This window comes from Dasypus novemcinctus, chromosome 1, assembly GCF_030445035.2.
Source record: "Dasypus novemcinctus isolate mDasNov1 chromosome 1, mDasNov1.1.hap2, whole genome shotgun sequence".
NCBI lineage: Eukaryota > Metazoa > Chordata > Mammalia > Cingulata > Dasypodidae > Dasypus > Dasypus novemcinctus.
In genome coordinates this window covers 151,866,095-151,882,561 of record NC_080673.1, presented here as the reverse complement: position 1 = coordinate 151,882,561, position 16,467 = coordinate 151,866,095, and the positions used below count along the sequence as shown (strand labels likewise).

The 16,467-nt window shown below is 36.9% G+C and overlaps 1 protein-coding gene and 1 pseudogene across 13 annotated transcripts in view; one reads left to right on the top strand and one right to left on the bottom strand.

Moving 5' to 3' along the window:
- CEP135 (centrosomal protein 135) overlaps positions 1–16,467 on the top strand; it is an 89,556-nt gene that overhangs the window by 44,549 nt on the left and 28,540 nt on the right. For all 13 annotated transcript variants that reach the window (XM_058298155.2, XM_058298162.2, XM_058298126.2 and 10 more), the window contains 5 exons: positions 2,473–2,624; positions 13,465–13,580; positions 13,654–13,808; positions 14,995–15,050; positions 15,813–15,981. In XM_058298155.2, coding sequence (XP_058154138.1) covers positions 2,473–2,624; positions 13,465–13,580; positions 13,654–13,808; positions 14,995–15,050; positions 15,813–15,981 — 648 coding nt within the window. The remainder of the gene's footprint in view (positions 1–2,472; positions 2,625–13,464; positions 13,581–13,653; positions 13,809–14,994; positions 15,051–15,812; positions 15,982–16,467) is intronic.
- On the bottom strand, positions 9,586–11,868 carry LOC139438650 (etoposide-induced protein 2.4 homolog pseudogene; annotated as a pseudogene).

Below are 16,467 nucleotides of genomic sequence, written 5' to 3'. Positions count from 1 at the left end.
ACTTAATTTGCTTAGTTCAATAGTTAGTGTTACGTTTTCATGACCACTAACCCTTCACTGCCCAGCCAAGTGGCAGTGCTCTCCTACCTTTTTTCCTTATAGATCTTTTTCCTGGAGATAATAATTGCTTGTTTTTGTTGTTGTTTTTTAATTTTCCTGTTTTCATTGACCATTGCTAATTTTTGGCAAGGATACCAACATCTCTGCCTCATGCTTGTCAATATTTTTAATATATTCAAACATATCAGTTCCATTTTTTTCTGCTGCAGACCCCCACTTCCTGAGCTTTCCATCTTCCTGCTCCATTGTGAACTTGTGTCTCTCTGTAGCTGTCCTAAAACTTTCCTCTTTCCTATGTTGAATCCTATGTTTTCTCTGTATTGTTTTGTTCCTTCAGTCCAGTATAGCACCTTCTCAGTGGTTTCCTGAGAAATGGTATATGGGAAAAAGGTTTTGGGGTCCTTTATATCTCTGAAAATGTCTTTATTCAACTTCCATACTTAATACATGATTTGGTTGAGTATATGGAAATCTAGATTGGGAAATTATTTTCACTAAAACTTTTGATAATGTCTTCTATTGTCTCAACTTTTTTTGATATATCTGACGCTATTCTGTTTCTTAGTCCTTAATACATGACATGTTTTATTTATGAGAGAGCTTAGGATTTTTCTTTATACCTGTTTTCTGAAATTTCATTGAAATTGGCAAATCTTTTTTTAAACAAGTATGGACTCCTTCAACCTAAAGACTTGTGTTATTTCTGATAATTAAAAAAAAATTCTTGGATAATTTGTCTTCCCTTTTTAGAACTTTTTATTAATAATTTTAGACTTCCTGAAGAGATCCTGTGAGGTTCTTATACTCTCTCCTTTATTTTCTCTTTGTCTTTTTGTTCCACTTTCTGTAAGATTTCGTCAAATTTATCTCCTAACCCTTCTATTGCTTGTTTTTTTTCCTGTTGCTTTAAAAACATTTTTAAAGTTGTATTTCTAATTTCCAAAAGTACTTTGTAGAAGTTCTTCTGCCATTCTCCTTGTTTCAACTCTGCTTCTGACCCCTACCCTCAACCTCTTGCCTCTAAGTATTGAGCTCAGAGTAGATCAATTGCTTGTTTATTGTTATTCTTTATTGTGGTCACTGTAGATCAGTGGTTCTCAACTGGGTTGGTCACTTCTGCCCCTTATGGGACATTTTTGGTTATCCCTACTGGAGGGGAGGTACTACTGTCATCTAGTGGCTAAAAGCCAGGGAAGCTACAAAGACTACTACAATGCATAGGACAGCCACACTCACACACACACACACCCTCCACTGCAAAGAATTATTTGATCCAAACACCAGTAGTTCCTAGGTTGGAAAACCCTGATTTAGATAGTAATTTTTTTCCACAATGTTTTTTGTCTTTGACAAGTTATTGAAATTACTTTTCTACTCTTGGTTTCTTTCTTGTTCTCCCTGTCCTTATGAGTTTATGCCTTTTTCACTCCTTTACTGTCATTTTTGTGGTGTTTCCAGATGGAGGAAAGAATAAAATAAAAAGTGTGATTGGTCTACTGGTTATGGTTGTTTCTTTTTAAAGCGTTCATCCTTTTCTCACTTCCCTAAAATCCCTATCTTTTCTAAATTTACATCTGTACATCATGTTTTCTACTTTGATCAGCTTCATGTATTTGCATGACCATTTGCTTGTTTTTTTGTTTTGTTTTATTTTGAGGTACTAGGGCCAGTAATTGAACCTGGGACCTCCTGTGTGGGAAGCAGGTCCTTAAGCACTTGAGTCACATCCTCTCCCCAGCCATTTTTTTAATTATAGTAACTTTGTAGCTTGTTTTGATGTCCCATAAGGCAAGTCTACCTGTACTCTTGACCCCTTCTCAAAATTATTCCTGATTTTTCTTAGCTTTTTTCATATGAGCTTGGAATCAGTTTATCAAATCTAAGACATTCCATATTTTAAGTTATGTGGGATTTTTATTGGAATTTCATTAATTTTGTGATTATTTGGGGGAAGATTTGATATACTTATAATATTGTGTTTCCATCAAGAAAATATAGTGTGTCTTTACGTTGTCATTTCCTTCAGGGAAATTTTTGCAGTTTTTTTGTACAGACCTTGCCCATTTTGTGTTTGGGTTACAGTCCTTGCTGCTCAAGGTTTTCCGTCAATTCAGTCCTGTCTACTTACTGTTTTTTAAGAAATTCTTCACAATTTGGATCTGCTAATGCTTTCCCTTCCTGTTTTCATTGCTGTTATGAATATATTCTTTTCTTTTATTTCATTGATATCAAGGGAGGGAAATTAATATGTATGCCCATTTTGACATCTAGAACCTAATGGGTACACATAACCTTTAAAATATTTTTAAATAAGTTTGATTTATGTCTTTAGTTTTCTTCCAGAAATATTACTAAAGAGTGCCTAAGACAAAAAGCACTAAGATGCATACCTGTTAATTTTTTAAATTATAGCTGGAAAACGAAAAATGTGAATTAAAGTCTAAATTGTTAATGATGAAAGAAACAATAGAGTCATTGGAGAACAAATTAAAATTCCAAGCTCAAAAACTTGGCCATGCTGCTGGTGACTCATCTCATCAGAAAACAGAGATGAACTCACTCAGGTAAGTTTATTAAGATATTTCTTATTTCACTTCTGGGAACCTATTTGTGGTTATGTAAGATTCATAACTGTGACATTTTAGACTGGGCCTTTGAGCAGTGGTTCCCAAAGTTGGCCTTGCTTTAGAATCACCTGGGGAGCATTTGAAAAGTATAGATTTAAGAGGTCATCTCTAAAGGTTCTGAATCACTGGTAAATCTGGGCGGGTTTTGAATGGATGTTTTTGTGTGTTTTTTTAGAGAATTAGATTAATATGATTGCAGGCAAGTTTTTCTGCCTAACTCCTTCAAAAATCCCTCTTTAAAGATGCTTTAGATCATTTGTCCTCCATAGTGTAGGGCTGCTTAAAATTACATAATATTTTGCTACCTATATAATTTTCTTTCTCTTGCCTCTTTCAAAGAAATGTAAGATCAGTATTTTTTCCCCCAATTTTTAACCTTTTCTAATTAGACTTCCTCTCTCCCTTTACCCTCATCTCCTCCAAAACTATTCTCTGCTGCTTCCATTTTATCCTGCTTTCTTCATTTTCCTTTGTTGTTGCAAGGGTGTTTCTATTTAGTACTGTAATATAAATGCTTTACTTTCTTGTATTCCTAGGTGATTCTTTAGATATTTTGAATGTAAAGTAATTGCAGAAGATTGTTAAAGTGATGGTTTAAAATTAGTTGTAAGGAGAAGTTATGACACTGTAACTATGAAGGAGCCTTTTGATCAGATGTAATAAGTAGTTATGCATTTTTTCTTCTTGCCTTAGTCACACAAAATTTAATTTTGTTTTAGACACAATAACCAAGAGTTAATGTTTATTAATCATCAAATTCTTATAGAGTTATTACTCAGTGTCACAGACTGGGTATAGCCCACAGTAGAATAATAAAAATGAATAAGACAGACCCTGCCCTCAAGAGAGTCATGTCAGTTGTAACATGTAAATGGATATATCATAATCTACTAAATATTAAATGCTATTTCATATAAATGAATAAAATAGAGATGTTCAGGGAAATGGACTTGGCCCAGTGGTTAGGGCGTCCGTCTACCACATGGGAGGTCTGCGGTTCAAACCCCGGGCCTCCTTGACCCGTGTGGAGCTGGCCCATGCGCAGTGCTGATGCCCGCAAGGAGTGCCGTGCCACACAAGGGTGTCCCCTGCGTAGGGGAGCCCCACGCGCAAGGAGTGCGCCAGTGAAGAGAGCCGCCCAGCATGAAAAGAAAGTGCAGCCTGCCCAGGAATGGCGCCACCCACACTTCCCGTGCGGCTGACGACAACAGAAGCTGACAAAGAAACAAGACGCAGCAAATAGACACTGAGAACAGACAACCGGGGGAGGGGGGGATATTAAATAAATAAATAAATCTTTTTAAAAAAAATAGAGATGTACACTAGAAAGAGGAACTGATAATCTGACAGTTAGGGAAGTGTCACTTTGAAGGTAACGTTTAAGCTGGTTCGCTAGTGATATTCGGAATCCTCAAATGAAGGACGTTGGTAACTCCATTCTAGGAAGAAAGAACCTATGTGCAGGGTCTGAAAAGGTCTGATGTGTATGAAAAAAATGGTAAGGTCAGTATGGGAAAATGGGCCATATCTACAGGTTAGAGTCAAATTATGAAGAACTTTGAAGAGTGCCTGAATTTTACCTTACGAACATACTCAACAAACAAATTTTTAACCAAAGAAGTGAGTGACCTGAGTAGCATTAAAGAAGCTAATTCTAGTGGAAAACGTGAAAGATGGATATGAAATCTTAAGATATTAATGACTCACTGTCAATACTAAGGGTCTGGACTGAAACAATGGCAATGAACTTGGAGAAGAGATGCCAGATTTAGGAGACATTTCTTATATGAAATCTGAAGGACTGTATGACAAATAATATGGGCATGAGAGCAATACAGAACTTTTACCATAGGAGACTGGATTGTTTGTTAATCATGAATCAATTTAGAAAACAAAAGATCGAAGTAAAAAAAAAAAAGACAACAAAGTTAGTAGCAGACTGAGTAGCCGCCATAAGTAAAATGAAGGTCAGAGAAAGAGGATCACTCTGAAGAATCATAGGAAGTCTCTCTCTCAAAATTATATTTATAATAAGATTGAGGAAAAGAATTTAGGAGTGGGGCCTTACTCACTGAGAGTTTATGAAGATTTGGGACTTTTTCCTTAACATTACTAATGACATTTTGATTTTCATATCCAAAAGTTTCTTTTCAGTTCTCAGACTACTCACATTCATAATGGTAAGTGCAGAAAAACTGACTAGAAACTAGTAAAAGGATTAGTGAGCTTGTAAGTCGGAAATTATAAATTAGTACTGATATAAATGTGTATATTTGTGTTTTCTCTAGCATTATGCAGCAGGCTAAGAGCAGGAGCAATTCAAATGTATCTAAAATGACTATCCCTTTCATTCGTAGGTAATTTCACAACTCAGAGGGCCCTTTCTTCTGCACCCCTTTCCTATCAGATGTTACCACTCCATGGTTAATTAAGGAATGCTCTATTAGTGGCTCATAAGGCTTTTCCAATTTTTGCTCTTTTGCTACTCTTAACTACAAGTCTTGATAAGTTAGGTTTTAGAAAGAACTAAGGTAGAAGCTTCTTTTTCCCGGTTTTTTGCAAGCACTGTATATGCTCTGTTAAGGAGAGACAGTCCTTTTTTTCATGTCTAAATTCAGCTCCAAAGTACAGATACCATGGTATATTTCTGTTGCCCAGAATTATTAGACCTTTTCCCCTTTTGTTTCCAGCTGGCTGGATTTGTCATTTAATCCATTTTGCTTTTTCCTTCAAATTAAGCCACAACTCCTTTTTCTTTTCCCCAGAGGAAGCCATTCCAGTCATTAAGGCAGAGCTTTCAGTGCCGTCTCTTGGATCCCCTAGCCTACAGCTCCTATGGAGTTTCTTTCTTATACTAAGGTTCATTTCTATGGAGAGCTCAAGCTGCCACTTCACTCACCTGAGTATTTCAGTCACCATGCTATAAGAGAGGATTGTGAGGGTTTTTCTCTTCTCCCTACTTTGCATAACCTGGGGAAATTGCATGCTTTCACAACTTTGTTTTGCTCTGCCAGAAGAATATGACTTAACTTCACATTTTCCGTGTCAGTAAATGTGGGTAGAACCATGAGTGCCAGCCTTTGGGTCCAAATCCAAGATTACACCCAGGACAGACCATAATACCAAGCACCCTATGGAAGCAAAGCCACATTTTCCAAACCTCATGCAACTTTCAATATGGTTACTAGCTAGAGATCTTACTAACCCTTTAATCATACCATGTTTTCTTTCCCTTTTCCTGAAGACATTTAAGAGACTGATAGATAGATTGGGCATATGCTTCTTTCCGTCTACCTGATAGACCAATCTTCTCTTTTCCTCAGCAGAGTCAGGCATTTTTCACTATATTTCAGTGCCCCAAACAGTCTTTTCTATAACAAGCAGTCTCTTCAATCTGGTCTTTGACACAGAATCAGAAGACAAAATATAAAATTCCATTTTCTGACCACTCTAAAATTAAACTAATGGCAATTGTCTCCCTTGAATTGTAACACTTAATAAGACCTGGCATCAGAATTCCATAATGCTATAAAGAAACTTCTCTCTACCTAGGAAGATAGTCTGTCCCAGAACTTGCCAACCGGCTTCTAGAGTAGTTGGCAAACATTTTCTGTAAAGGGCTAGTTACTGTTTTAGACAATGCCAGCCAGTTTCCTTCACAGCCTCAACACTGCCTTTGTAACAAGAAAGCAAACATAAACAATATATAAGTCAGTTAAGTGCAGTTGTGTTCCAATACAACTTAATTATGGATATTGACATTTGAATTTCATGTAATTCTTATATGTCACAGATATTAATCTTCTTTTGACAACTTTCTTTTTTCATTTAAACTTGCAGAAAATATTCTTAGCTTTCAAGCCTTACAGAAACAGGCAGTGGACTATAGTTTGCAAACACCTCCTTGAAGTTAAATTGTTTTCATCCCAGTTAGACAACTAACTTTTCTCAATCAGCTCTATAGTTAACAGCCTTAATCCACACAACAGCTAGATATGAGACCCTTAAACAATTAGATTTCTGCAGCTGAAAATACTGTCAGAATGTTTTCAATTCATCTTAGTCTAAATCTTCAGTTATCTGTGTACCTTTTTCAAAACTAGAGGTTTATATACTGATCCAGGATCAAATAAATGCTTTAATAGGTATTTCCTGGATATGGCCCATGAACTCTATAGTTAGATTTATGATTATGGTAACAGATAATAGTTGTACTAGGATTTGTTTAGGTGTAGCCAGAAAACTAAATACAGCTGGTCTCCCTTGAAAAGTGTTTTTATTGTTAAGGAAATTGGGAATTGAGAACCATTTTAGCTGAAGAAAAGAAGACTCATAGAGCCCCTAGGATACCTAGGAGCCATCTACTGGGCATGCCGAACGTTATTTCTACCAAGACAGGGAGAGGAGCCAGGGCCCTAAGCCAGGACAGCTGAGCTCAGAGCTGGAGTTGAAAGGGCCAATGTACCTAGTCACAGGTACAAATCTTCATCCCTTTTCCTTTCAGAAAAGAAAAAAGAAAATATCTTAACCCCACTTGCCCTCTTTAGCTCATAGAGAAATTATTCTTGTTTTAATAGCCTTTCTCAGTAGCTGTGGGCCATAAGCATAGACTTTTGGTTGACATGTAAAATAAAACACCACCTTGGTTTCTCCCATAATAGGCACTGAAATTCCAAACCTGCTCTTCTAGATGGAGCTTCAGCACCATTTTAGAACTTGAATTTCTAATGAATGAAGTGTCCTTTAGGTAGTTGTCTTTCTTTACAATATACATGATCATGAAGAGAAATAAATACTTTTCTCCCTAAAATTAGAGCATGCATACCTCCATGTAAGGTAATATGACTGAGGAATGTGAGGCTCAGAGAAGTGGACCTACCCAGTCACATGGCTGATAAGTAGGGAGCTAGAATTTTGGTTCTAAGTTCAGATTTATTCCTCTTCTCTCTAATGGGAAGCCATCACTTCCCTTTGCTGTGTTTATAGCACTTTCTTATTTAATAAATTGGTTCATTTTCCTAACAACTTGACAACTTGAGTCTCAAAAGTTTCTCAGAGGAGATCAGTGGTTGCGCACCTGCTTCACATGTTCAATCCCTGGTACGTCGTTTTAAAAAAAATTTTTTTTTTTCAGAATTTCCTTTCAGAACAAATAATATGGTAGTCTCCCAACTACTATTCCTTAAAAACTTTTACACCTCAATTCTTTAATTTAGAAGACCTTTATCTTTGTAGCAATACTTCTGCCAGAAGGGTCTTTTCCAAGCTCTGGTGTACAATCCTTGTCCCCTTTCTTTACGATACTAAAATCCAATAAGGCAAAGCTATTTTTAGAACTTACCCAAGGACCTCTTTTAGTTGTGGCTTTACATATCAACTAAGATGATTTTCTGTCTTCCTTTACCAACCCTTTTTTCACTGGGAAATAACCCTAGTAATTATTGTTATAAAGATATTTTTATATTTCTTACTGGGATAAAAAGTATTTTCACCCACTCAGTGCCCTTCATTAGGCACTGCAGGCCATTCTGTTTGCTAGGTTTTGTTTTTATTTTTAATTTTGAAATACTTTCAGTCTTACAGGACAGTTAGAAAAATAATACAATCCTCATACAGAGAATTCCAACATATCCCCTATTCCTTCAGATAACCAGATCCACCAGTATTAACATTTTGCCACATTTGCTATATCATTCTATCTATCCTACAGTATATTAATCTGTCTGAATCCAATTGTCTGTCCATCTGTGCCTATGTATTTATCAATTCATTTTCTGGACACTTGAGTGGTTTTATATATCTTATTCCTTGAATATGTAAACTTCCATGTACATTTCCTAAGAACAAGAACATTCACTTAAGTATCCACCTTAAGTACAGCTATCAAGTTCAAGAAATTTAACACCAACATAAAACATATAGTCTCTCTTGCAAATTTTTCATATGTCCCAGTAATCTCCTTTGTGTATGTGTGTGTGTATGGGGGGAGAGGGCAACCAGCTCGTGTGTGATATTTTAGAATTGTACAATTGTTTTGACACCCTGCCTACTCTATACCCCACATTCAGTCTTTTAAAGGAAAAACAGTCACAGGTTGAACATGTTGAATAAGTTTCCCCTTTCAGTTCCTATTCATAGACCCCCGCATTCCTCCAAAGTACCAGACAGACATGGCAGTAGCCAACAGTAGATTTCAGACCCCTCAGATATTAAAAGCTTTGGTTCTCTGACCATTCTGTATTGCAGTGGCACTTGTCCAGAATTGGTACCTCCCTACCCTTGGGGAACATTAAAAGTACCAGTGAAAAAGTTTTTTCCACTTCAAGGAGAAGAGAGAAAATCACAGCAGATATAGCCAGGAGGTCCTTCCTCCTGTCCCCTTTCTTCAGGTGTTTTTTTTTCAGTGAAGCAAGAAACCCAAACCTAACCTAAGCTACAAGAAATGAGACAGTGATGGCTATAAAAAGAGTGACCAGGAGCAGCTCCTTTACCCCCACATTCAATGTATATGCTACACAGGAAAACAAAAATAACAAATCCACAATTTACAACAGCTAGATTTACAAAATCCATTCATCCAAGGATGGTGGAAGGCAGGAAGTAAAGGTAGGAGGGTCAATAAAATTCAGTTCAGCCCATGCACAGGGCTGGCACATACTAGATAATAGCTGCTGAAAACCCTGTAGTCCTCTCAGACTCAGGGTGGCGATAAAAATCCACATACGGGTATCAGGAGATTTGCCTTATGTGCACCAGAGACAAAAATTCCAAATCCTCAGAAAGAAGGGAATAAGCGGAGGGCCCTTGGCAGAGTGGGATCTGCCTCCCTGGGAAGAGGAAAGTGGAAAAGATCTCCCACAGCCTCCAATCCCACCACCCCCATTGGAGGACAGGAGATTCAGTGGCCTGCAGCAGCCTTTAGTTTGGCAGGTGATGGATGTGATGAAGAGAACTCTGCAGAATTTGAGTTACTCAGGGCAGACTGCAGATGGACTGTCTTGTGGAAGAATCTGTTGCTTAAAAAGACCACCAAGGAGAAGATGTGGAACTGGGAATATGTGCTTTGCTAGGGATCTTTGCTTCTTTGGTGCTGATAATGAATAAAGGAAAGAAGATAGAGAAGAGGCAGTTCCTGGTAATGCGTGATGACTGCATTCCTGTGAGAAAAGCCCAGGGCAAATCAAACCCAAAGTAGTAAGGCCAGTTCCTTCCTATATTTGACAACTGCTGGTGCACTTCAAATCCTTTACTGAACCAGGGATATTAGAAGCAGTAAAGTGAGTAGAGAAGGGACATGTGCAAGAGACAAACCAGCTGACCAACGAGCTAGATGGGATAGAGACCACAGACATCCTGGATGAGGAAAAGAGCCTGCAGCAGAAGGTTGAAGAGCATAATAGCAATTACTTTGCTGGCACTAGGGATTGGATGAGGCTTCCTCCCTGATATTCAAAGGCGAGATCAGCTGTATCTTGAAACCAAATGGCACTGACAACTCTGCTGAGCACAAACGGGGGAAGCACCCAACGAGCACTGGAAACTGACATGAGGAAGAATCCCAACCACAACCAAACATCTCCATGTGGTGATGGATCACCAATAATTTGTGCTGTTACTGACTGAAGCACAGGAATAAATATTCGATAAAACAAGGAGACTGAACTCCACCATTCCAAGTGCAGCCCTGGAAAATTCTACTAACGATACATGGGTTACTCTCCTGCTTCCAGCTCTGGGCTCTGTGCTGGGCCAACGCACAACTTTCTCTTCTCTGACACTGCTCCTGTTTTGCTGGATTCAAGCATCTAGCTTTAAGATGATACAAATAACCTAGATGGAATCCTTGATTCCCCTGCCAAGGTCCTAAGGAAAGGTTTTAATACTGTCAAAACCACCCAGACTATCAACTACACACAGGGAGAAGCATCCCAAAATATCTCATCATAAAGGACCTGGCAGCTATGCCATCAGGCCCCAGCCTGGCCCCTCGCCTGCTGTGGGCCCATTTGGCTGCTTGATGTGCAGCCACATGCTCTCCCAACGACCAGGTCTGCTCCACCCACACTGTGCTTGTGCAGGCTGCACTGGGCCACTGGGAAATCAGGCAGCCTGAGCCAAAGCCATGTGGGAGGGTGACGGGGGTGGAGCCTAAGAGCTGTGGTCCAATAATGTCCTTTTAAGCTTTCTTTTCTCCCTGTTAGATTTCTTCTAGGATCATGTATTGCCTTTAATTATCATTGTCAATTTAGTTGTTTTTCTTTCCCTTTTTTTTTTTTATTGTGAGAACATATACAAGATAAACATTCCCATCTCAGCCACTCCTAGGCATATCATTCAGTGGAATTAACCAAATTCATTATGTTGCAGTATCTCACCACCTTCCATTACTAAAACTTCCCTATTTCCCCAAACTATACCTATTTTCTATTAACTGCCCATTCCTTCTGCCCCCTACCCCTGACAACCTGTACTCTAACTTTTGTCTCTGAGCTTGCACGTTGTCCAATATTTTTTTGTAGGGGTTTAACTTCAATATCCTAATCTATAACAATTTTGTTTACTGTGATAACTTAACTTCAATAATATATTCAAACTATGTTTCTATATCCCTCTGCCCTCCCACTTTTATGTAGTTCTTATCACAAATTACATGTTCATACACTATGAATTCAAAACCATTGATTTATTATTATCCCAGGCATTTGTCTTATGGATCAGGTAGGAAGTGAAAAGTGGGATTACAAACCAAAAATACATTTATATTTATCCCTGTTGATACCCTTGCTGAAGATCTTCGTTTCTTCATGCAGCTTTGATCTGTTATCTAGTGTCCTTTCCTTTCAACCTGGAGTCTCTTGTCATATCTCATAGGGCAGGTGTAGTGGTGACAGATTCCCTCAGTTTGTTTATCTGGGAATGTCTTAATCTCGCTATCAATTTTGAAAGACAGTTTTGTGAGATAAAGAATTCTTGGCAGTTTTTTTGCTTTCATCACTTTAAATATGTCCTATTACTGCTTTCTTGCCTTTCGGATTTCTGATGAAAGATCAGCACTTAATCTTACTGAGCATCCCTTGTATGTAACATGCTCCTTCTGTCTTTCAGAATTTTCTCTCTATCTCTGACATTCGGCAGTTTGATTGTCATATGCCTCAGTGTATGTCTTTAAGTTCAGATTCATTCTTCCAGCTTCAATCTATTGTTGAATTCCTCTAGGGAATTTTTAATTTCTGATCCTGAATTTCCATATCTCTATTGATATTTTCTTTGTGCTCATCTGTTTTCCTGATTACCTTTAGTTCTTTGTCCCTGTTTTTCTTCAGCTCTTTGAGCATATGTAGGGCCATTTTATAAAAAGTCTTTGTCTGCTATATCCCAGTTCTGGTCCTCTCATTGATGGTTTTTAATGTTTTAATCTTCTCCTTTGCATGGGCCTTTGCTTCTTGTTTCTTTGACCTCACTGTACTCTTCATGGAAGGCAAAGCAGTGTAATAGAAGAACATTGATATCAGGTTAAACTAGCCTGGATTTACATATTTCCTTTGCCTTTTTACTAACTTTGTGACCATGAAGAAGTTATTTTTTCTGTGAAATTGAGATAATAGTTGTATTTATGGAATTGTTCTAGGATTATAAGACATAATGTACATAAAGCATCAAGATGATAAATGTAGTGTGCATTCAATATTCGCTATCTTCTTTTTCCATTCCCTATAGTTAAGCATCATAGAGTATTAGTTGTAGCTTTTAGGAACAGCTTGAATATTGTTGTTTGAAGTTAGTGTCCTGAGAATCTTTTTGGTTGTTCATGTCTAAAAATGTTAGTCTTAGTTTAACTTTCTTCCCTACGTCTCAGGCACTTGGTTTTTTTTTGGAATCGTCAGAATCATAACTTTTGTCTTTCAGAATATCTCATTGCAAATAATATAACTTGATTTCTTTGGAGATGTACTTCCTATTAGTGGCTTCAGATTCTTAATCTCCTTTCCATTAGACAGTTCTAAGTTAAGCCTCCTTAAGATCTTCTTCCTTGTATGTTCCTCACTTGAAACCTGATACGGAACCTGCAGATGTTCCTGATAAATACCCTTGTGTAAGAACACTGTCTTTCCAGTGAGGTAAGAGCTTCTTGGTCAGGGCTAAAAGTGTTCTGAAGACTCCATCATATGTCACGAGAGCAAATGCCTGCTTTCACAACTTCCAGGAACACTACTTCTGAAAAAATAACCTGTAAGCAGATTTCTCTGAAATTATCTGTTATTGTCCACCTAGCCTCTGTCTGTCCTTTTTTCTTTTTTCCATGAAACCCACCTTTAGTCTTAAATCCACATTGCACTACAAGAAATGCCTGCTTTCTCTACTTACTATGACATCTAATTTGACTATCCCCTCTCTCCCAAAGGAGTCAGAATAGAAAGCAAAATTAAAAGCTCACTGGTCTGGATTTATAGCTAATCATTTGAAGTGCCAAGCTTGTATGGTAGAAGTTTTAAGACTTTTCCTTTACCTCCACAATGGGAAGTAGATTTTAAGGGAATTGAATATTGGTTATTATAGAAAACTAAGGGCTTTGAAGATGCCCAGGAAACCTCTAGGAAAGATTTGATTTTTATACTTTATTTTGAAGAAATAATTATATGCAATATATGCCATGGATTACACTGGAAGAGCCTTGAGAGAACTATAAAAGTGAAAATATTTTTAAGATCTCATTTTTCAAAAATAATTTCTATCACAGATAAAAAATGACATTTGTATTTGTCCAATGGTTCTTTAGGATGGTAAATGAGCAGCTACAGCGATCACTTGATGATTATCAGCACCAACTTTCTGTAAAAAGAGGTGAACTTGAATCAGCCCAAGCACAGATTACAATACTGGAAGGAAAAATAGGTACAGTGTTTTTAATTTTGTTTTTGCTGATTCTAGTTTATTTTGTCTAACAAACATTTCTTTTTGTTTATAGATAAACTCAACCTTAAGGTGACTTCACAGGATGAAGAAGTTAATGTAATGAAAAATACCATTGGTGTTATTGATAAAGAAAAAGATGTTCTTCAGGAGACTGTAGATGAGAAGACAGAAAGGATTGCAAGCTTAGAAGAAAACCTTGCTAATAAAGTATGTGACTCTTAAATATCATTATCTGTTGCCTGAACGGATATTCTGTGTCATATGCAGTTCTAATCTACCAAGTAGAAGTTCTTAAGTTCCAAAACCATACCTTTTTTCATTTAAGAAACATTTATTGAAGTATATCATTCATACATGAGCATACATAAACAGTAAATGTATAGTAAAAGTTGTGAACTTACAAAACAAACATGCTTGTCATCATACCAGGCTCTCCATACACCAACACATTGAAGTATTATGAAACATTTGTTACAAACTATGAAATAGTTCATTATCAAGCTATTACTACTAACTTTGGTGTTTTTTTTCCCCCCAACTCACTCCAATTATTAACACCCTGTATTAGGATTATATTTGTTATAGTTCATAAGAGAATGTTCTCGTATTTGCTGTTAATCACAGCCAAGACCATATCTTTAAATATGTTCAATTTTATTTTATCCCAATAAATTTTATTTTCAATTTTCAAAAGTTCCTCCATTTCTAGAATATATTTTCATATAACAGTTCTTGATACAGCAAACATAAGGAAATATCGAGATCTTTGGGTAGGAGGAAATATACCAATATATGAAGTATAGCTGGTACATGGATGTATATTCACATGGAGCTTTCTTTTTTTTTTAAGATTTATTCTTCATTTATTTCTCTCCCCTTCCTCCCCCCACCACCCCTACCATCTGCTCTCTCTGTCCATTCGCTGTGTGTTCTTCTGTGTCCGCTTGCATTCTTGTCAGCTGCACTGGGAATGTGTGTCTCTTTTTGTTGCGTAATCTTGCTGCGTCAGCTCTCCGTGTTTGTGGTGCCATTCCTGGACAGGCTGCTCTTTCACACAGGGCGGCTCTCCTTGTGGGGCGCACTCCTTGTACATGGAGTTTCCCCTCACGGGCAACACCCCCGTGTGGCACAACACTCCCTGCGCACATCAGCACTGTGCATGGGCCAGCTCACCACACAGGTTGGGGAGGCCCTGGGTTTGAACCTTGAACCTCCCATGTGGTAGGCAGATGCTCTATCGATTGAGCCAAATCCTCTTCCCGGAGCTTTCTTTTATGGCATAATTTATATCGTTGGATTTGAGCTACATAAATGTAGTAAGTTGTATAAATTGAACTAAAGACACATCTGTATGAATGGTTTAGAATCTTATATAATTTTGTGATTTCTATAGGAAAAAGCTATTGTTCATATGAAGATAACAGTCTCAGAATATGAATCATCTGTCAAGTAAGTAATTAATGAAATAGCAACTACCTTTTTCAGAAGTTTTCATTGAATATAGATAGATCTATATATACATAAATAGTAGGTAGGCAGTAGGAAATTTCCTTTTTCAACTTCTCCATTTTTGCTAGTGGCAGCATCATTTTCTCAGTCTTGAATGTTGCTGGAAAATGTGCTATCCTCTTGAACTTTCTCCCTTTGTCTATCATCCACATCTAAACACTCAAGTCTTATTAATTCTTTTACATACCTCCTTGCTCTTTATTTCTTCTGGAAATCATTGACCTTGAGATTACTTTACTCAGTTTATTCTCCAGCTAAATGTATCTAGAACACTGGTATAAAATTTTACATTTATTTGTAGTCTCTCCAGAAAGATAGTAAGCTACTTCAAGATAAAATTCATTAATTATAATTATTTTGCATATACTTACAATGTTTTATATAATAGTGGGAACTTAAACACTTAATATATACTTGCTAATTGGATATTTTGTTCTACTCTTAGCACTTGAAAGGTTTCCATGGTTACTTAAGTTTTGAGATATTGCATTTATTTTATGGCTTGATTAACATAGAATGATTGTTAGGGGTCTTAATTATACAAATAACTTTACTTTTAAATAATTACTTAGTTTCTTAATGTTATACTTATACTTTCTTAGATTCTTTGTATTCTTAAATTAGAGTACAACAATTTTAATTTTTGTAAGATGAGCTATAGTTTTTTCAAAAAGCTCTGTTATTTACACATTACTCTAACAGCCAGGTAAAGGATACTTTAAATAACCAAGACCGTGAGATAAGTAGCCTACGGCGCCAACTTGATGCAACTCACAAAGAACTTGAAGATGTAGGAAGATCTAGAGAAATAGCCTTTAAGGAAAACAGAAGATTACAGGATGATCTGGCTATAATGGCAAGAGAAAACCAGGTATGAGCATAGTACATACATTTGGATAGTTTCACAGTAGCTTTACATGGTTTGCTAACTTTTAAATCTTAAAATATTTTTTCTAAAATTAATACAACTGTCAACAAACATGAGAAATAATTCTTTAAAGAGAATATTGTTTATCAGGGTATTTTTAAGTGTGGCTTAGAATGTTGCTATATATTACACGGTGTCCACTGTGTATATCTGTTGTCTCTTCAATGTTTTGGTCTTCACGACAAGGAAACTAAAAACTGGGAATATAGTGTTCTTTGTGACAGAAATCATTGTCGCCTTATTTAGTAAGGACCTTAGCATCACTCCCAAGGCAAGTTTCAGTATTGTAAAGACCCATAATAACTTAGTTTTTCATGCCTTCTTCCATTGGCTTACAGAGATATCTATAAATAAATTAAGAAAATCTTAGAGTAGAAAATACCAAAAGACATTGGTTTTATTTATGCTGATTTATAAAGGATTATACTA